This window comes from Syzygium oleosum, unplaced genomic scaffold (assembly GCF_021117445.2).
Source record: "Syzygium oleosum isolate NSW1041296 unplaced genomic scaffold, Sole_v2.1 Sole_v2.19, whole genome shotgun sequence".
Taxonomy (NCBI): domain Eukaryota; kingdom Viridiplantae; phylum Streptophyta; class Magnoliopsida; order Myrtales; family Myrtaceae; genus Syzygium; species Syzygium oleosum.
Genome location: NW_026607503.1, coordinates 373,436 through 387,002, shown reverse-complemented (window position 1 = coordinate 387,002; position 13,567 = coordinate 373,436). Strand labels below are relative to the sequence as shown.

The 13,567-nt window shown below is 42.2% G+C and overlaps 3 protein-coding genes across 8 annotated transcripts in view; 1 reads left to right on the top strand and 2 right to left on the bottom strand.

Annotated features, from left to right (window-relative positions):
* Window positions 1-13,567, bottom strand: part of LOC115670507 (60S ribosomal protein L23a) — a 76,914-nt gene that overhangs the window by 14,444 nt on the left and 48,903 nt on the right. The gene's annotated exons all lie outside the window — the stretch shown is intronic.
* Window positions 3,125-5,681, top strand: LOC115670167 (glutelin type-D 1-like). The gene is made up of 3 exons (XM_030591373.2): window positions 3,125-3,541; window positions 4,283-5,003; window positions 5,304-5,681. Exons 1-3 carry the CDS (start codon window positions 3,346-3,348, stop codon window positions 5,452-5,454), a joined length of 1,068 nt encoding a protein of 355 aa, XP_030447233.1. The 5' UTR covers window positions 3,125-3,345; the 3' UTR covers window positions 5,455-5,681.
* Window positions 6,224-12,092, bottom strand: LOC115670166 (ethylene receptor). 6 transcript variants are annotated; one of them, XM_030591372.2, is made up of 7 exons: window positions 11,846-12,089; window positions 9,096-10,050; window positions 8,475-8,843; window positions 8,117-8,383; window positions 7,886-8,013; window positions 7,512-7,709; window positions 6,224-6,761 (listed from the first exon to the last, which is right to left on the bottom strand). In XM_030591372.2, the coding sequence occupies exons 2-7, from the start codon at window positions 10,005-10,007 to the stop codon at window positions 6,434-6,436; spliced, it is 2,202 nt and encodes a 733-aa protein (XP_030447232.1). In that variant the 5' UTR covers window positions 10,008-10,050; window positions 11,846-12,089; the 3' UTR covers window positions 6,224-6,433. The 6 variants fall into 6 exon arrangements, with proteins under 6 accessions (XP_030447232.1, XP_030447230.1, XP_030447231.1 ...); XM_030591370.2 differs by having other exon boundaries at window positions 6,224-6,770; window positions 11,846-12,087; XM_030591371.2 differs by lacking the exon at window positions 11,846-12,089 and adding an exon at window positions 11,678-11,813 and having other exon boundaries at window positions 6,224-6,770.

The following is a 13,567-nucleotide window of genomic DNA, read 5'->3' as shown; positions in this document are numbered from 1 at the left end:
AGTGTCTAGCTTGATGAATGAGGTGGAGAAGGAGAAGATGAAGGGTTTTATGTTGTTTCGGTTTGGTTCGGTTCAGGTAAGCGAACCTCGAACCGAATAGCTTCGAGGCCTGTTGATATATCTACTACCCGAACTGAAAAAAGACCCGACCTGAAAATTTCGGCTCATGTCAGGTGGGTTCGGGTGTTTTTGACACCCCTAGTTTTAGACTTTGAATTTTAGATTAGGTTTCATCATAGGCTTACTCTTTAGTCGAATAAACTCTAGGGATACAAGTAGCTTAATATCACCAAGACAATGATTCAATTCAATGGATTAGACATCATTAGAAAAAAAAGATAAAAAAAATGGTGATAATTAGCTTAGTTTAAGCTAGGACTCACCTCTAAAAAATTAGACTTAGGTAATAATATGAAAAGAGATCCAGCACTATTTGGATATCTTCCAACTCCCTCATTGAAACCAGCCATAGGCCCTGTTTGTTTAAGCTTTTCGGCTTTCAAAGCCCCTTGGCAAAATGCTAAGGTGTTTGGCAAACCTTCTCAAGAGGCTTTCAAGTGAAAGCCCAAAGCTAGTAGGGCTTTCAGCATTTGCCAAACTAATTTTTTTTTTTCAAATTACCCTCACTAATTTTTTAATTTTTCGATTTTGCCCCTCGTTGTTATTGTTCATCTTTTTTGCGCAAGGGCGGCCAGCGAGGACTGACGAGGCCAGATCGCGTCGGTGAATGGCCGGCAAGGTCGCGCGACTCCCGACGAGGGCCGCATGAGGTTGCGCGACCGCCCAAGTTACGGTCGCCTAGGGTCGCGTGACTCCGGTAACAGCCACCTTTGTCACGCAATCTTTGACGAGGGTCACATGACCTCGGGCGATGGCCGTTGACACCAGATCTGGCTTGCCGGTGGCCCGAACCCTTTGCCAATAAACGTCATTTTGCATTTTTCCAAGAGGCTTTGAGTTAAAGGCATTTACATTTCTCCAATATCTATTTATAAAGCTGAACCAAACGGGGCTATAGTTAGTTTGGACTATGCCATCGAAAAGCTAACGGACGGGCTCCTCCGCCAATCCATGGTGGTCCTTTGTAGGTGAGGTAGAGCCTTCTCTTTAGAACTAGGTTTAAAATTCTAAAGAGGAGAGTGGAAGGACGATCACGGGATCTTGTTGCTATTCCGAAAATAATTAATATCGATGTTAGATTCAGTCTCGTTACAGGCCTATCAAAACTTGAAAATAAGTTTAATACTCTTCTCCGTAATCTTCTGTTGTGAGTTTGAAAGTGAAAAAAACGTAACTAGATTTTCAACTTCATCTTGCAATTCAGATAAACATGTGAAAAGTTTTAAAGATAGTACAAAATAAGCTATGTTTAACTTTAGCAACCTAAAGTTTTTTTTTTTTGCGATAAAAACAACTTTAGAAACCTAAAAATTTATTTAAAGAAAATATCTACAAGGTCAAGATCGGTTAGATAATTTGATTGAAATTTAATTTTCAACTTCGATTATAGATTCACTCAAACTATTTGAATAAAAAATAAACTGTTAACTATGTATTCACAAGCCGTCATAAATATAAAATTTTAATCTTTTAGATAGCTTCTTAAAAAGAAAATTGAGAGCGTAAATTAAAATTAACAACCTTTTTTAAGGCAAAGTGATAATATGATTCAGGATAAGAAGATATCTTATTAGGTGTAATGGGGCATTTATATTGTAAAATCGATACGAGAGATGATAGAAATAAACGGTTTTGTTCGTTAGCCCGACAAAAGAAAAAAGAAACAATAAATTGAAGAGAGAGAGAATGGTAGTTCGGCCACTTAACTCCAAAAAAAAAAAGTTAAAAAAAGAGCGTCTCAACAAAAATGGCGGTGGAAATAGCGCCACCAAAAAAATGAAGTTTAAGAATTCAGTTTAAAAGATTTACGTAATCAGAGAGGATTTAAGTGTAATCTTCCCCATATAGACACTTCATTGCTTTTTCATTATCTACTTTATCCCTTAATTTCCGTAGGTTTAAGATCTTTTCCAGCCAAAGGACGAGTAAATCGTTAGGTAGTTTATCTAGTATTCCTCGTCTGTCTCCCGACGCTCAAAAATCACCTCTTCTCTCTCTCAATTTCTCTACCCAAAAAAAAAAAGGTCCATGCCTGTTCTTTTTTTATGAAATTACATCGATATTTTCGCAAAAAAAAAAAAATATGTATCTACTCGAGAAAATTTGCAAACTTTTTAGGGATAATGACACAAATAGTCCCTGAACTTTGACTTAATGTATAATTTGGTCCCTGAACTTTTGATTTGTTCAATGTGGTCCCTGAACTTTTAATATGTGTTCAATTTAGTCCCTGAACTACATGAAAATGTTCAATATAGTCCCTGCACTTGAATTAACTGAAGGACTATATTGAACATTTTCAAATAGTTCAGGGACTAAATTGAACACATATTAAAAGTTCAGGGACCACATTGAACAAATCAAAAGTTCAGGGACCAAATTGAACATTAGGTTAAAGTTCAGGGACTACATTGAACAAATTAAAAGTTCAGGGACCAAATTGCACGTTAGGTCAAAGTTAAGGGACAATTTGTGTCATTTTCCCAACTTTTTACCCCTTTTGAACGTGTACCTATCGACATTCTTTAGTAACAACCGTTCGCGCCAAAAGCTTAAAATCCTTTCCCGAGAACGCCAAAACAAGATAGGCTTAAAAATTTAAAAGGGGGGCAAATATAGTAGAAGGCAAGTTCCGGATTCGAAACTCGGGAGATCGAGACCCTTCCTCCCTTCCTTCCTTATACCGCTCTGGATATATTTATCTGATTGAGACTACCTTTCAAAGGCGAAAAAATCCGCGGTAAATTTTTAGATTTTAAGCCGGATCAGTAACGAGACGGCTCGGCTTTTAAGGATCAGTAATGAAATGATCAAATTGATTGTTCTCGGTGGCCGCCGGGCCCCACGCATGCTGACCTGTAGCCTTGGCCCCACGCACGAACGAACGCTGACGTGTCCCTCATGCAGAAGATGCCGTTCGTTCGTTCGTCCATCTCTCTCTCTCCTCTTTCTAGTTAAAAAGCTGGAAGCTGAGTTGCGTCCTTCCACTCTCTGTCAAATATCTTCTTCTTCTTCTTCGTCGCCGTTGTCGTCGTCATCCGCTACAATTCCGGTAACAGAAAAGATCCATCGCTATCCTCCTCCCACTCCTCACTATATATTCACTCCCTTCCCCCCCGCCCACCCTCGCTTCGCTCACTTCGCTCGCTTCCCATTTTCCTCCTCTGCTGCTGCTGCTGCTCCTCCTCCTCCTCCTTCGTTGCCGCGCTCCGTCAGCTCGCACCCATGGATCTCGACCTCTCCCCGAAGCTCGCGAAGAAGGTCTACGGCGGCGACGGCGGGTCCTACCACGCCTGGTGCCCCTCCGACCTCCCCATGCTCCGCGAGGGCAACATCGGCGCCGCCAAGCTCGCCCTCGAGAAGCACGGCCTCGCCCTCCCCCGCTACTCCGACTCCGCCAAGGTCGCTTACGTCCTCCAAGGTCGCCTTCCATCCATCCATCGCCCCCCCTTCCCTCTCGCTATTCCGTTTGCCCGCTTTCTGCACGCGAGGTTGATTCCGTTTCCTTTCTTTTACTGTGCGTGGATGCGGATCGCTCGGTTCGGTTCGTGTTTCTTGGACCGATCACGGTCGAGCTCCTCTCTGCCCCGTCCGATCGTCGAAGAAGACGGTTTCTGGATGATGATTCGCAACTTTAATTATCTTTTTTTACTTTTTCCAGTGCTTTTATCCTGCTTGTCGTATTCTCGTCGCCTGCTTTTCACGCGAGGTTGATCATACTCTGTGCATAGATGGATCGCTCGCTCTCGCTCGCTGTGCTGTGCTGTGGTTCTAACAGTAATTGGAACCGGACTCTCTTTAGTGGCGATCCTCCTCTTCCTCCTTTTTTTTTTTTTTAAAGTGGAAATTTTAATGTAACACTCTTAAGTTGCTCCTTTTCTTCGTAGTCACTGTTCTTCAGATGTGCTGTTTTCTCTGATAATCGTTTTCTCAGTGGACGGTCGCATTGTTCTGTTTTGCGTGCCCCGTGTTAAGATGTTGGATCCTTTAGCTGTAGTCTTCTTATATTACAATCTGTTTCTAACAAGCAATTTTCGGATATAAATACCTGATGATTATCATGGTTGATATCGTGGTTCACTGTTGACAGTCGCTTTTGTCATCGTGATTTAACCCCGTGGTGAAAAAATGGCATTTTTATTTTTGTGGTGTGATCCCTTAGGGTGTGGAGTTGCTGGAATTGTCCTCCCTGAATCTGAGGAGAAGGTCATAGCAATCAAGAAGGGCGATGCTATCGCCCTCCCTTTCGGCGTCGTTACCTGGTGGTACAACAGGGACGACACGGATTTGGTCGTTCTCTTTCTGGGCGATACATCAAAGGCTCACAAAGCTGGGCAATTCACCGATTTCTTCCTAACCGGTGCTAGTGGCATCTTCACTGGCTTCACCACTGAGTTCGTGAGCCGAGCGTGGGACTTGGAAGAAGGCATCGTCAAGTCGCTCGTCGGTAGTCAACCAGGCAGTGGCATCGTGAAGCTTGATGCTGGTTTCAAGATGCCAGAACCGAAGGAGGGGCACCGGAATGGCATGGTTTTGAACTGCGAGGAGGCTCCATTGGATGTCGACATTAAGAATGGCGGACGAGTTGTTGTTTTGAACACCAACAACCTGCCTTTGGTTAGTCAGGTTGGTCTTGGGGCCGATCTTGTTAAGCTGGATGGAAGTGCAATGTGCTCTCCGGGCTTTTCTTGTGATTCGGCACTGCAGGTGACCTACATTGTTAGGGGCAGTGGCCGCGCCCAGGTTGTTGGTGTCGATGGCAAGAGGGTCCTGGAGACCACTGTGAAGGCTGGGAACTTGTTCATCGTGCCCAGGTTCTTTGTTGTCTCGAAGATTGCGGATCCGGATGGGATGGCCTGGTTCTCTATTATTACAACTCCCAAGTAAGTGTCTGTCTCAACAAATGTTGTCACCTCTGTATACTGTCAGTGTTTTCGCCCTCATATTCTCTTTTGCTACTGGATATTAATATTAAAGTTACACAGGACTCTCTTAAGGAAAGGTTGCTAATCCTCATGTTGAATAACCTAAATTGGACCGTCGCCAGAAAAGGTTTATCCTGCGAGACAGGATTAGTGTGCGCTTGAAGCCTAGAAAAATCACAAGATATATATATATATATATACCTGATTGACATACATAAATATCAAACTCATAATACTTTGTATGTGGTGGTATTGCAGTCCTATATTCACTCATCTTGCTGGGAGAACTTCGGTTTGGAAGGCCTTATCGCCTGAAGTGCTCCGAGCATCTTTCAACGTTCCCCAGGACGTGGAGGAGGCTTTCAGCTCCAAAAGGATGGATTCCGAGATCTTTTTCCCTCCCAACTGAGCCAAGTGAACATACTCTTTTGTTTTGGTTTTAAGGGTCTAATAATAAAACCCACCCCCCACGGTTCGAGGATGTCTCTCTTTCGTGTCGTGTTTTTTCCCCGTCGAAGTCAGTAAGATTGGGGGGTTGGGGTGTCTTTTGTAAGGTCTTTATGAGGTAAATACTGGGACATGCTAAGTGCTAATTGCTCTCTGTTTTCAATATATCACCACGTTTTCGATGTTTCATTCTCGGGACTCTTTGACGCGCTCGATGGTGAATTTCACTTCCCAAAATCGAGTGTAAGAAAACGACAGCAGGCAAAATCTTAATTCGTCGACACTACTGCCCACTACATTGTATGGTATGAACGGGCCAATTATTACCTAGGATTCTTTGAACTAAGGATTATCTTCATGTCTCCCGCATTTGCATTCAACCAAATTGCTCCTAAATGGGTATGCTTCTTGAGATAACCATTAGTTATTTGCCTTAATGAACGAAAACTGGCGTGTCCAATGCACAGGCTAAGTCCCACATCCGTGCCCCAACACCCTACACAGTATAAAAACTTACAGTGGGTACAAACTACGTTGCCTATAAAAGCCTACAGGAGCTGCCAACCCAAAAAGTAGTTGATTCAGACAAAGAGATGTCATTGATGGGACCATAGTATCTTACGATTGCAACGACATCACAACTTTGCAAGGACATCACAACTTTGTCGAAGACACGTAAGACTTGCCATCATCCCGTTAAGTTGCTAGCAGCTTCACTATTGTGCTCCGGGTTGTTGAGTCATTTGATGACCATGTCCATTCTTGGATAAAAATTGGTACGAGTCTCGTTTCACATGGGGGTATCTGTAGCATTGCTCGATATCCCTCCATTGTTCCACTGCACGCGGTATTTACACATCATTTGCTGCAAGAAGCTTTTATCGTACAGTCTTATTTTCCTCCATTCTTCTCAAAGACGGGGCCAAACTAGACATTTAAAGTCAGCGTTCCAGTAGCTCAGACAGTACATTTCTCATTTTATCAAGTGACACAGGTTTCTGGATAACACCATCCATCCCAACCCTCATGCAATTCTCTTTGGTTAACTTGTCAGTGCTTCCAGTAAGTGCCACCAAGAGTGGCCTCTCATGATGTTTCGAACACAGCCTGTGTATCTGGACGGCAACTTCGTAACTGTCTATATCAGGCGTGCAAACATCCATGAGGACTACCTTGTGTTCCTGAGAGACAACACGCAACAACTCGTCCCCCGAGCTTACGGTTGTCACATCACATCCCAGATGTACGAGAAGTCCCTTGGTCACTGCCCTGCTAACACTGGAGCATCATAAAAAAGTCGACAACAGTAAGCATGACATGAATAAGTGTGTTTTATGCCACAACATCACTGGATAAACCATCCAACTGCATGGATATGAAGAAAGAGATTGAGCGAGTCAAATGGCAAGGACGAGTTGTTATCATCAAACAGCAAAACATCACTATATATCCAGGTGAAAAAACAAATTGAGTAATCTCGCCTGTAGTTTTTACGCAGAACTTTAACTCCGTAATTACACTATCCCCTAGAACTTGAGACTAGATAGTTCAGCTCTAAAAATTGCATTTTGAAATTATTTGCTCACTCGACCTAACTAAGTGACTGCCTCTACATCAATATCCTCATTAAATAAATATTCACCTTTTTATAACCTATGTCCGCGATCGATCATTAACTACTATCAAAATAATTAACACGTACAAGGAACACGGAAGATTTTGTGTTGCTTTCAAAGCATGCTAGAATACCGAGGAAAAATGTGATCTCACATATTCCAGAATCATTCAGCATCCTTGCAATGTTATCACTAGTCAGATTTTTACCAATTCATATGGAAGAGAAAACTTCAATTCTCCATTGGACGGTACATTGGATTGTGAGCTCTCTATATTGACGATTTCCAAGCAAGTAAACGCTGTATAGCAGCCACTGGTCACAATAACATGCTAATATAGAACTTAGCCTTAACATCAAGTACTCATGTATGCATGCAAAAAATAAATGGAAATGTGACTGACCCGTTGTCATCCATAACAAGCACTTTGAGCCCAGAAAAATTGGCCTGGATATGATTTGCTGGCACTTTGGGTAATGCAGGGAACTTAGATTCATTTAACTTCTCTGGGATTCCCAGCTTTACAATAAAAGTGGCAGTACACCCTTTTCCAAGGCCTTCACTTTCAATCCAAATGTGTCCATCCATGAGAGCTACAAACCTGAACACCCATCCATAAAAGTAGATCTTAGTACAGTCCCCCAGGGTTTTATTAACAACTCTCGAGTCCATCTGACTCTGTATCGGAATATGCAAGCAATTGTATAGAACAAGTACAAAAACATGCTGAACTTGTGATGAGACCTGAAGAGGTGGATAACTAACGACCAAGAGTACCTTTTACAAATGGCAAGACCTAGTCCGCTCCCACCAGAATTTCTGGTTGCTAATGATTGGTTATGTGCAAATTTGGTGAATAACTTGGGAATATCTTGATGGTTAATACCTGATCCTGAATCTTTCACCTGCACAAGGAAGAAACCATTGTATAGTAGAGAATACCTAACAGCAAACGATCGGGCATAGGAAAGCATGAGCATTTCAAGCAAGCGTAGAAGAAAACTACACCTGTACACGTAAATAGAAGTGAGTATCACTTGGCACTGGAAAAAATTCGGGAGTCCTGACATCTCTTAGATACTCTGCTTTAGCCACAAAAGCAGTTATAGAAATGCCACCCTCTTTAGAAAATTTAACTGCATTACCAACAACATTTAAGATGACTTGCATGAGGCGTTTTTCATCCCCAACAGCATACTCAGGCAAATCTGGGGCTAAATTTAATGTGATGAGCAGTTTCTTCACAGATGCCACTGGTTTAATCAAATTAAGGACCTGCAGAAGGGAGGAAAAGTGTGCAAGTTCACAAAGATCACGAAGCAGTCATAAGCAATCAAACTCAATTCCCAATAAATGCAAATCATACCTCTCTAAACACAGCATGAAGATTAAAAGTGACGATGTTAAGTTGAAAGCTTCCATCTTCAAGCCTTGAAAGATCTAATACATCATTTATCAGTGTAGCCAAAAGATTACTGCTCTTCATTATCGTTTCAACCATTAGACGCTGCTCAGGGGTCAGTTCGGTTTCCTGCAGTAAGGAAGAAAGGGCAATAATTGCATGCATGGGAGTTCTCATTTCATGGTTCATGACAGCCAAAAAATCATTGCGAGCACGAATAGCTGTTTCCGCTTCTCTTCTGGCCAGATCAAGTGCAACATTTTGCTCCATGAGAAGATCCCTTGCCCGCATAGACTCTTCCAGTATTGCAGCATGGGAGAGAGCAACTGCAACCTGGATTCACAATAAATTTGGTAAATACTCTACATGTGTATCCACATAAAGAAGCGAAGTGAATTTTTCCGAGACAATATGCAAATAATAATTTGCTACCGGCCAAATTCCAAAAGTTTCCACAAGTACTTTACTGGCTAATGCATATGTCCTAAGTTGGATATCAATGCGTCTGAAGAGAGGCAACATTTCTTGCAAATACATTGGACTGAGTAATAACTGACAACATCAGGAGAAGATCAAGTATCATGCCTGATCAGCTACCACTTCAACAAGCTCCAGCTCATGGACATGCCACTGTCTAGCACTGTCTGATGGAAGCATCAACACCATCAAAGCATAACGTTTCGTTGAAAGCTCAGGCCAGTCATTGATCTGGAAATTAGAGAGATGCAGCAGAGGAACCCGCACAGCGACAACCTCACCGGGAATGTATTTCCCGGCAAGTGGACGAATTCTTGCGACGGGTGAATTTGGTGAAATCTTCACCGCACAATTGCTACTAAACACTTGATTGATCACAGGAAGATGAATGGGTACAGTGTATCCAACTGGATTCTGCTGCTGACGGAGAGTGTAGGATAGCTGAAGCTCCAAGCCACTTCGTGTTGGCATCCATAGAGCACACTCTTCCAACGCCAAAGTTCTGCCCAGTTCAACCAGAGTAGTTTTCAAAATAGTATGTCTATCAAGAGTGCTTCTGATTTCATGTGTTAGCATCCTGACATGTCTGCCAGTTTCCTCCTGAGTACGAATTAAGCCCATTTCCCTGTCAAGTTCTGCAGCTTTGTTTTTCAGAAATAGTTCCCTGGTTTTCACACTAAGTAGATCGGGGATGATATGTACAAGCATGAGAGCCGTAGCACATGATACCGCAGCAGTTAAAACCTTTGCAGTGGTCATGACCACTGCTACAGTTCTTGTGTGCATGGTAAATGTCCATAAGTTGATCAGGTGGGTTGCTCCACACAGAACTATGAAAGCACCAAACTGAACAAGAACCCATCTATAGGGAAATACAGAAGATTTCTTCACAAAGTAGATGAGTTCTAGAGGGATGGAAAAGTAAGCCAGAGCAATAAAGAAATCTGAGATGTACTGGTATTTCATCAAAAGCTCATCAGCTGGCCACTGTGGCTCAATGCAGTTGCAGGATTCCATCATATGGTTGAGCAACTGGAGCAGTCAAAGATTCTTTTTCACATGCCTGCAACCAAAAAGTTTCACCTTCTAAGTGCCATGATTTCCTGAAGAACATCCGTATCACGATTAATCACTTTATACAAGGAAAGGAATTGGCGAACAATAACCATTCAGTGATCGATGGACGACGCACAGAGAAAAGGTGTAATGAAGATCAGAAGTAAACTTGCAATCTCTAGCAAAAAATCCATACATTACACCCGGCAAGTATTACAACTCAATCATCAGCTATAGATAAAAGATAAAATGAAGGCATAACCAAATATAGGGAATGTGCAGTATCCTTATAGCGTCATAAATCATACACTCTGAAAAGCTAGTCTATCTAGGACTACGTGATAGATTTGTGAAGTTGCTGGAGACAGCCAAAAGCATCAAAATTGACAAAGGAATTTGGAAACACAATTTACTTGCACATTGCGGTCTCTATTGTTAGGGATGAACCAAAAATGTAAAGTACAAAAGCTTTGCTTGATTCTTCGTGACAAGCTCATCTTTAGTTACGCATACTTTACAGACGTGTTTGCATGCATGCCTCCTTTCAACAAAAGACGGTCATACCAACAGTAACTACAAAGCATTGAATTTACCCCCTCCCCCAAAGAGAAGTTTCCAGCTCATCAATCTCAGAATACTATGTATAAACAAAGACAAAGAAGTCTCTAAGCAATCAAAAAATATAAGTCTCTTAGGCTAAGCTTCTCCAACGTTATGATAAAGTACTTAAGAATGTCAGTCTTCTGATGCATATTGCACCTGACAAAAAGCTCTCTAAGCCTTAATTCGGGAGAAATTTCCCTTCAAAAATCCTTCTCACGAAAAATTCAAATTCTTCCAAATTATCACCCCCCGCCTTTAACTTTCTTCCCCTCCATTCACTCCAAAAAAAAAAGCCTAAAAGAAGAGAGGATGCTTTGTAATTCTTCCTCCTACTGATAACCATTACTAAGATCCCATCTCTTATTCTACCCTAATCAATCAAAGCCATCCGTTGCTGGACCTAGCAAATATGATGAGCACAAATTGCCGCCTTCAGAAACTCAAATAAAAAAATAGCTTCTGGAAACTGGGAATTCTGTAAAACAGAGTAACCTTGGAGTTCTTACAACTCACATGTTACACTCCGAAGGAAACAACCTAAAACTTCCCCACTCCGCAATCTATGCACATCCCCCATCCCAGCTCCGAGCCCCATGGGTTCTAATCATGCCGGCGGGGATCACACTCCATTCCCACTATTTATCCCCGCCACAATCCACAAGGCCGTTCTCGCGAGCTCTCTTTCCCTTTAAGTTTGACAAATACATACATACCCATCATGTAAAATCTGATGAAAAATCCCGACATGGAACAGAACAAGACAAAGGCAAAACCCATATCTACCTACCTCATCAAAATAAACCGAAGCGGAGAGATAAGCCACTGCCCAGTCTGACCCAAGTGAAGCCATCCACCCAGACACAATGAACCGAATCGACAAAGCGAAAATTCAAACAAAACAACATAAAAAGAAAAAAAAAACCCACAGAGCAGCTTCCAGCGGAAACGGAATATTTTAACAAGACCAGTGCAGCGTGGAGAGAAGGAAACGGAAATACTGCAGAAAAACAGCAAGAGCAGAGCAGCGTGACCTAGGCCCAGACCCAGAGACAGAAATCTAGTGCAATCCGAAACGCGTCGAACAAGCAGCCCATGAGGTCGGAATCCCATAAATTTACGAAACAAGCAGCACGGAATCAAGATCTGCGCACACCGACTGCCGAAGAGGAGGCAGCAACTGAAGCAGCAAGAGAAAGCACCTGAATCAAGCCCGCCGAGCCCGGGCCCGAAGGGAAGAAGAGCGACGGAGGCGGACCGAGAAGAAGTCAACAAGCCATCGAGGCCTGCACCGCCGCCGCCGCTGCTGCTGCTGCTGCTTCGACTCTGGATTCGCATCATTTCATTTCGTTCGTCCATGCATCTCTTCTTCCTCCTCCTCCATCTCGGCCTCTGTCAAAAAGTCCAAGCATAGAAACCCTCGAATCCCACTACTGCTCTTCTCTGCTTTTTACTTTACTCTTTTGGCCAACTGGACGTGACAGGCAATTTTTGGATTATCAGGACGCGTTTGCCAGACCATTCTATTCTCGGAACCTGATTCCGTTTAAAAATAATTTATTTTAATTTCGTGCCTGAAAATTTTGATTCTTGAAATAAATAAAAAAACAGAAGTGTATTTGATAACGACACAAATTTTTTTTTATTAATAATATTTTAATTATATTTTGAATTTTTTAATTTTTTTTTCTTTCCCTTTCTCCTTCCTTGGTCATGACCGGTCGCCGGCGAGGGCGTCACAGCCCTAACCGGCTCCGGCGAGGGCTGGATTCTCGCCCAGGCCGCAAGCTGCCCTGGCCAGATCTGACGAGGGCGGCGGCGAAACGTGCCCTTAGAGCTTGACAAGTTGCCAAACGCGCTCTCGGAGAAACCCCAAATTGGACTTTGATCGAGCATATGATGCGTGATGCTGGGGGTTAGCCGCCTGCACTGTATTTTGATACCCAATATTTCCATTTTTTCAAGAGATAAATTTACATTTTATTGCGAGATATGTTTGTTGGTGCGCTGGATGATATTGTTCTATTCGATTGCTTTTGTAGATGCGCCCAAAATTTTGACCCGTGACTTCAAATCAGCAAGTAAAGAGAAAGGACTTAGATGGCTTATGCACTCAGGTATAACGTGCAATGGCGTATCAGGACTTTTGTTCAGTGTAGTCCATAAATTATATGAAAATATCTAATATTGTCCTCCCGTTGATTTGAGTTCACGGAATTTATTGGTATTAGAGATTTTAGAATGGTAAGAGAGCATCTTATCCTAATAGTATGCTCTGCACTCGCCTTTGTAAGGATCCTGTGCGTCGGAAACTGGGGCGATAAGCCCTTATGTTTAGGATAAGGATTTAGCTGGATGTTAAAAGTCGGTCCCGACAGGATAAGGCCTAGGACAAGCACCGTGACGGGACTGAATATCTGTATTTGCTAAATTCTTGTTCTGAACATAGACTCTTTCATGATTTGTTCAATGCGATCCTTAAACTATTGGTAAATGTCCAATGTAATCCATAAATTGTATGAAGATGTTTAAGGTTGTCCTTTCGTTGATTCAAGTTCACGGAATTTGTTGATATGATTTTCAATCCATTAAATTTTTTTTTTTCAGTCGGAACCAACCCATTAAGTTTGAACGGCGAATGACAACACAAAATTTACGCATGGATCATCCAACTAAGATACTCACACCAAATCGGGATATAATAATCGACGTCATCAAATGACTATGGACATATTAATACCCTACATCTTTCCTTTTATAAAGTAGATGAATAAAAAGATTGTCATGTTAATTCATCATTTTTTAAAATTCACTCGGCATATATATAGTAATCCATGTCATAGAAAACGGCAAATTTGTTGTTCAAGCAAAGTAGAGGGACTACATTGAATATTTATTAATAGTTCGGAAATCACGTTCAGCAG

What these genes read in the sequence shown, in the direction of transcription:
- LOC115670167 (XM_030591373.2), top strand. Translation starts at nt 3,346, where the DNA reads ATGGATCTCGACCTCTCCCCGAAGCTCGCGAAGAAGGTCTACGGCGGC. An exon ending in GGTCGCTTACGTCCTCCAAG is followed by an intron (nt 3,542 to 4,282) that starts GTCGCCTTCCAT and finishes GTGATCCCTTAG; the next exon opens with GGTGTGGAGTTGCTGGAATT. An exon ending in TCTATTATTACAACTCCCAA is followed by an intron (nt 5,004 to 5,303) that starts GTAAGTGTCTGT and finishes GTGGTATTGCAG; the next exon opens with TCCTATATTCACTCATCTTG.
- LOC115670166 (XM_030591370.2), bottom strand. Translation starts at nt 10,007, where the DNA reads ATGATGGAATCCTGCAACTGCATTGAGCCACAGTGGCCAGCTGATGAG. An exon ending in ACTTCTATTTACGTGTACAG is followed by an intron (nt 8,014 to 8,116) that starts GTGTAGTTTTCT and finishes TTCCTTGTGCAG; the next exon opens with GTGAAAGATTCAGGATCAGG. An exon ending in CTTGTTATGGATGACAACGG is followed by an intron (nt 6,771 to 7,511) that starts GTCAGTCACATT and finishes ATGATGCTCCAG; the next exon opens with TGTTAGCAGGGCAGTGACCA.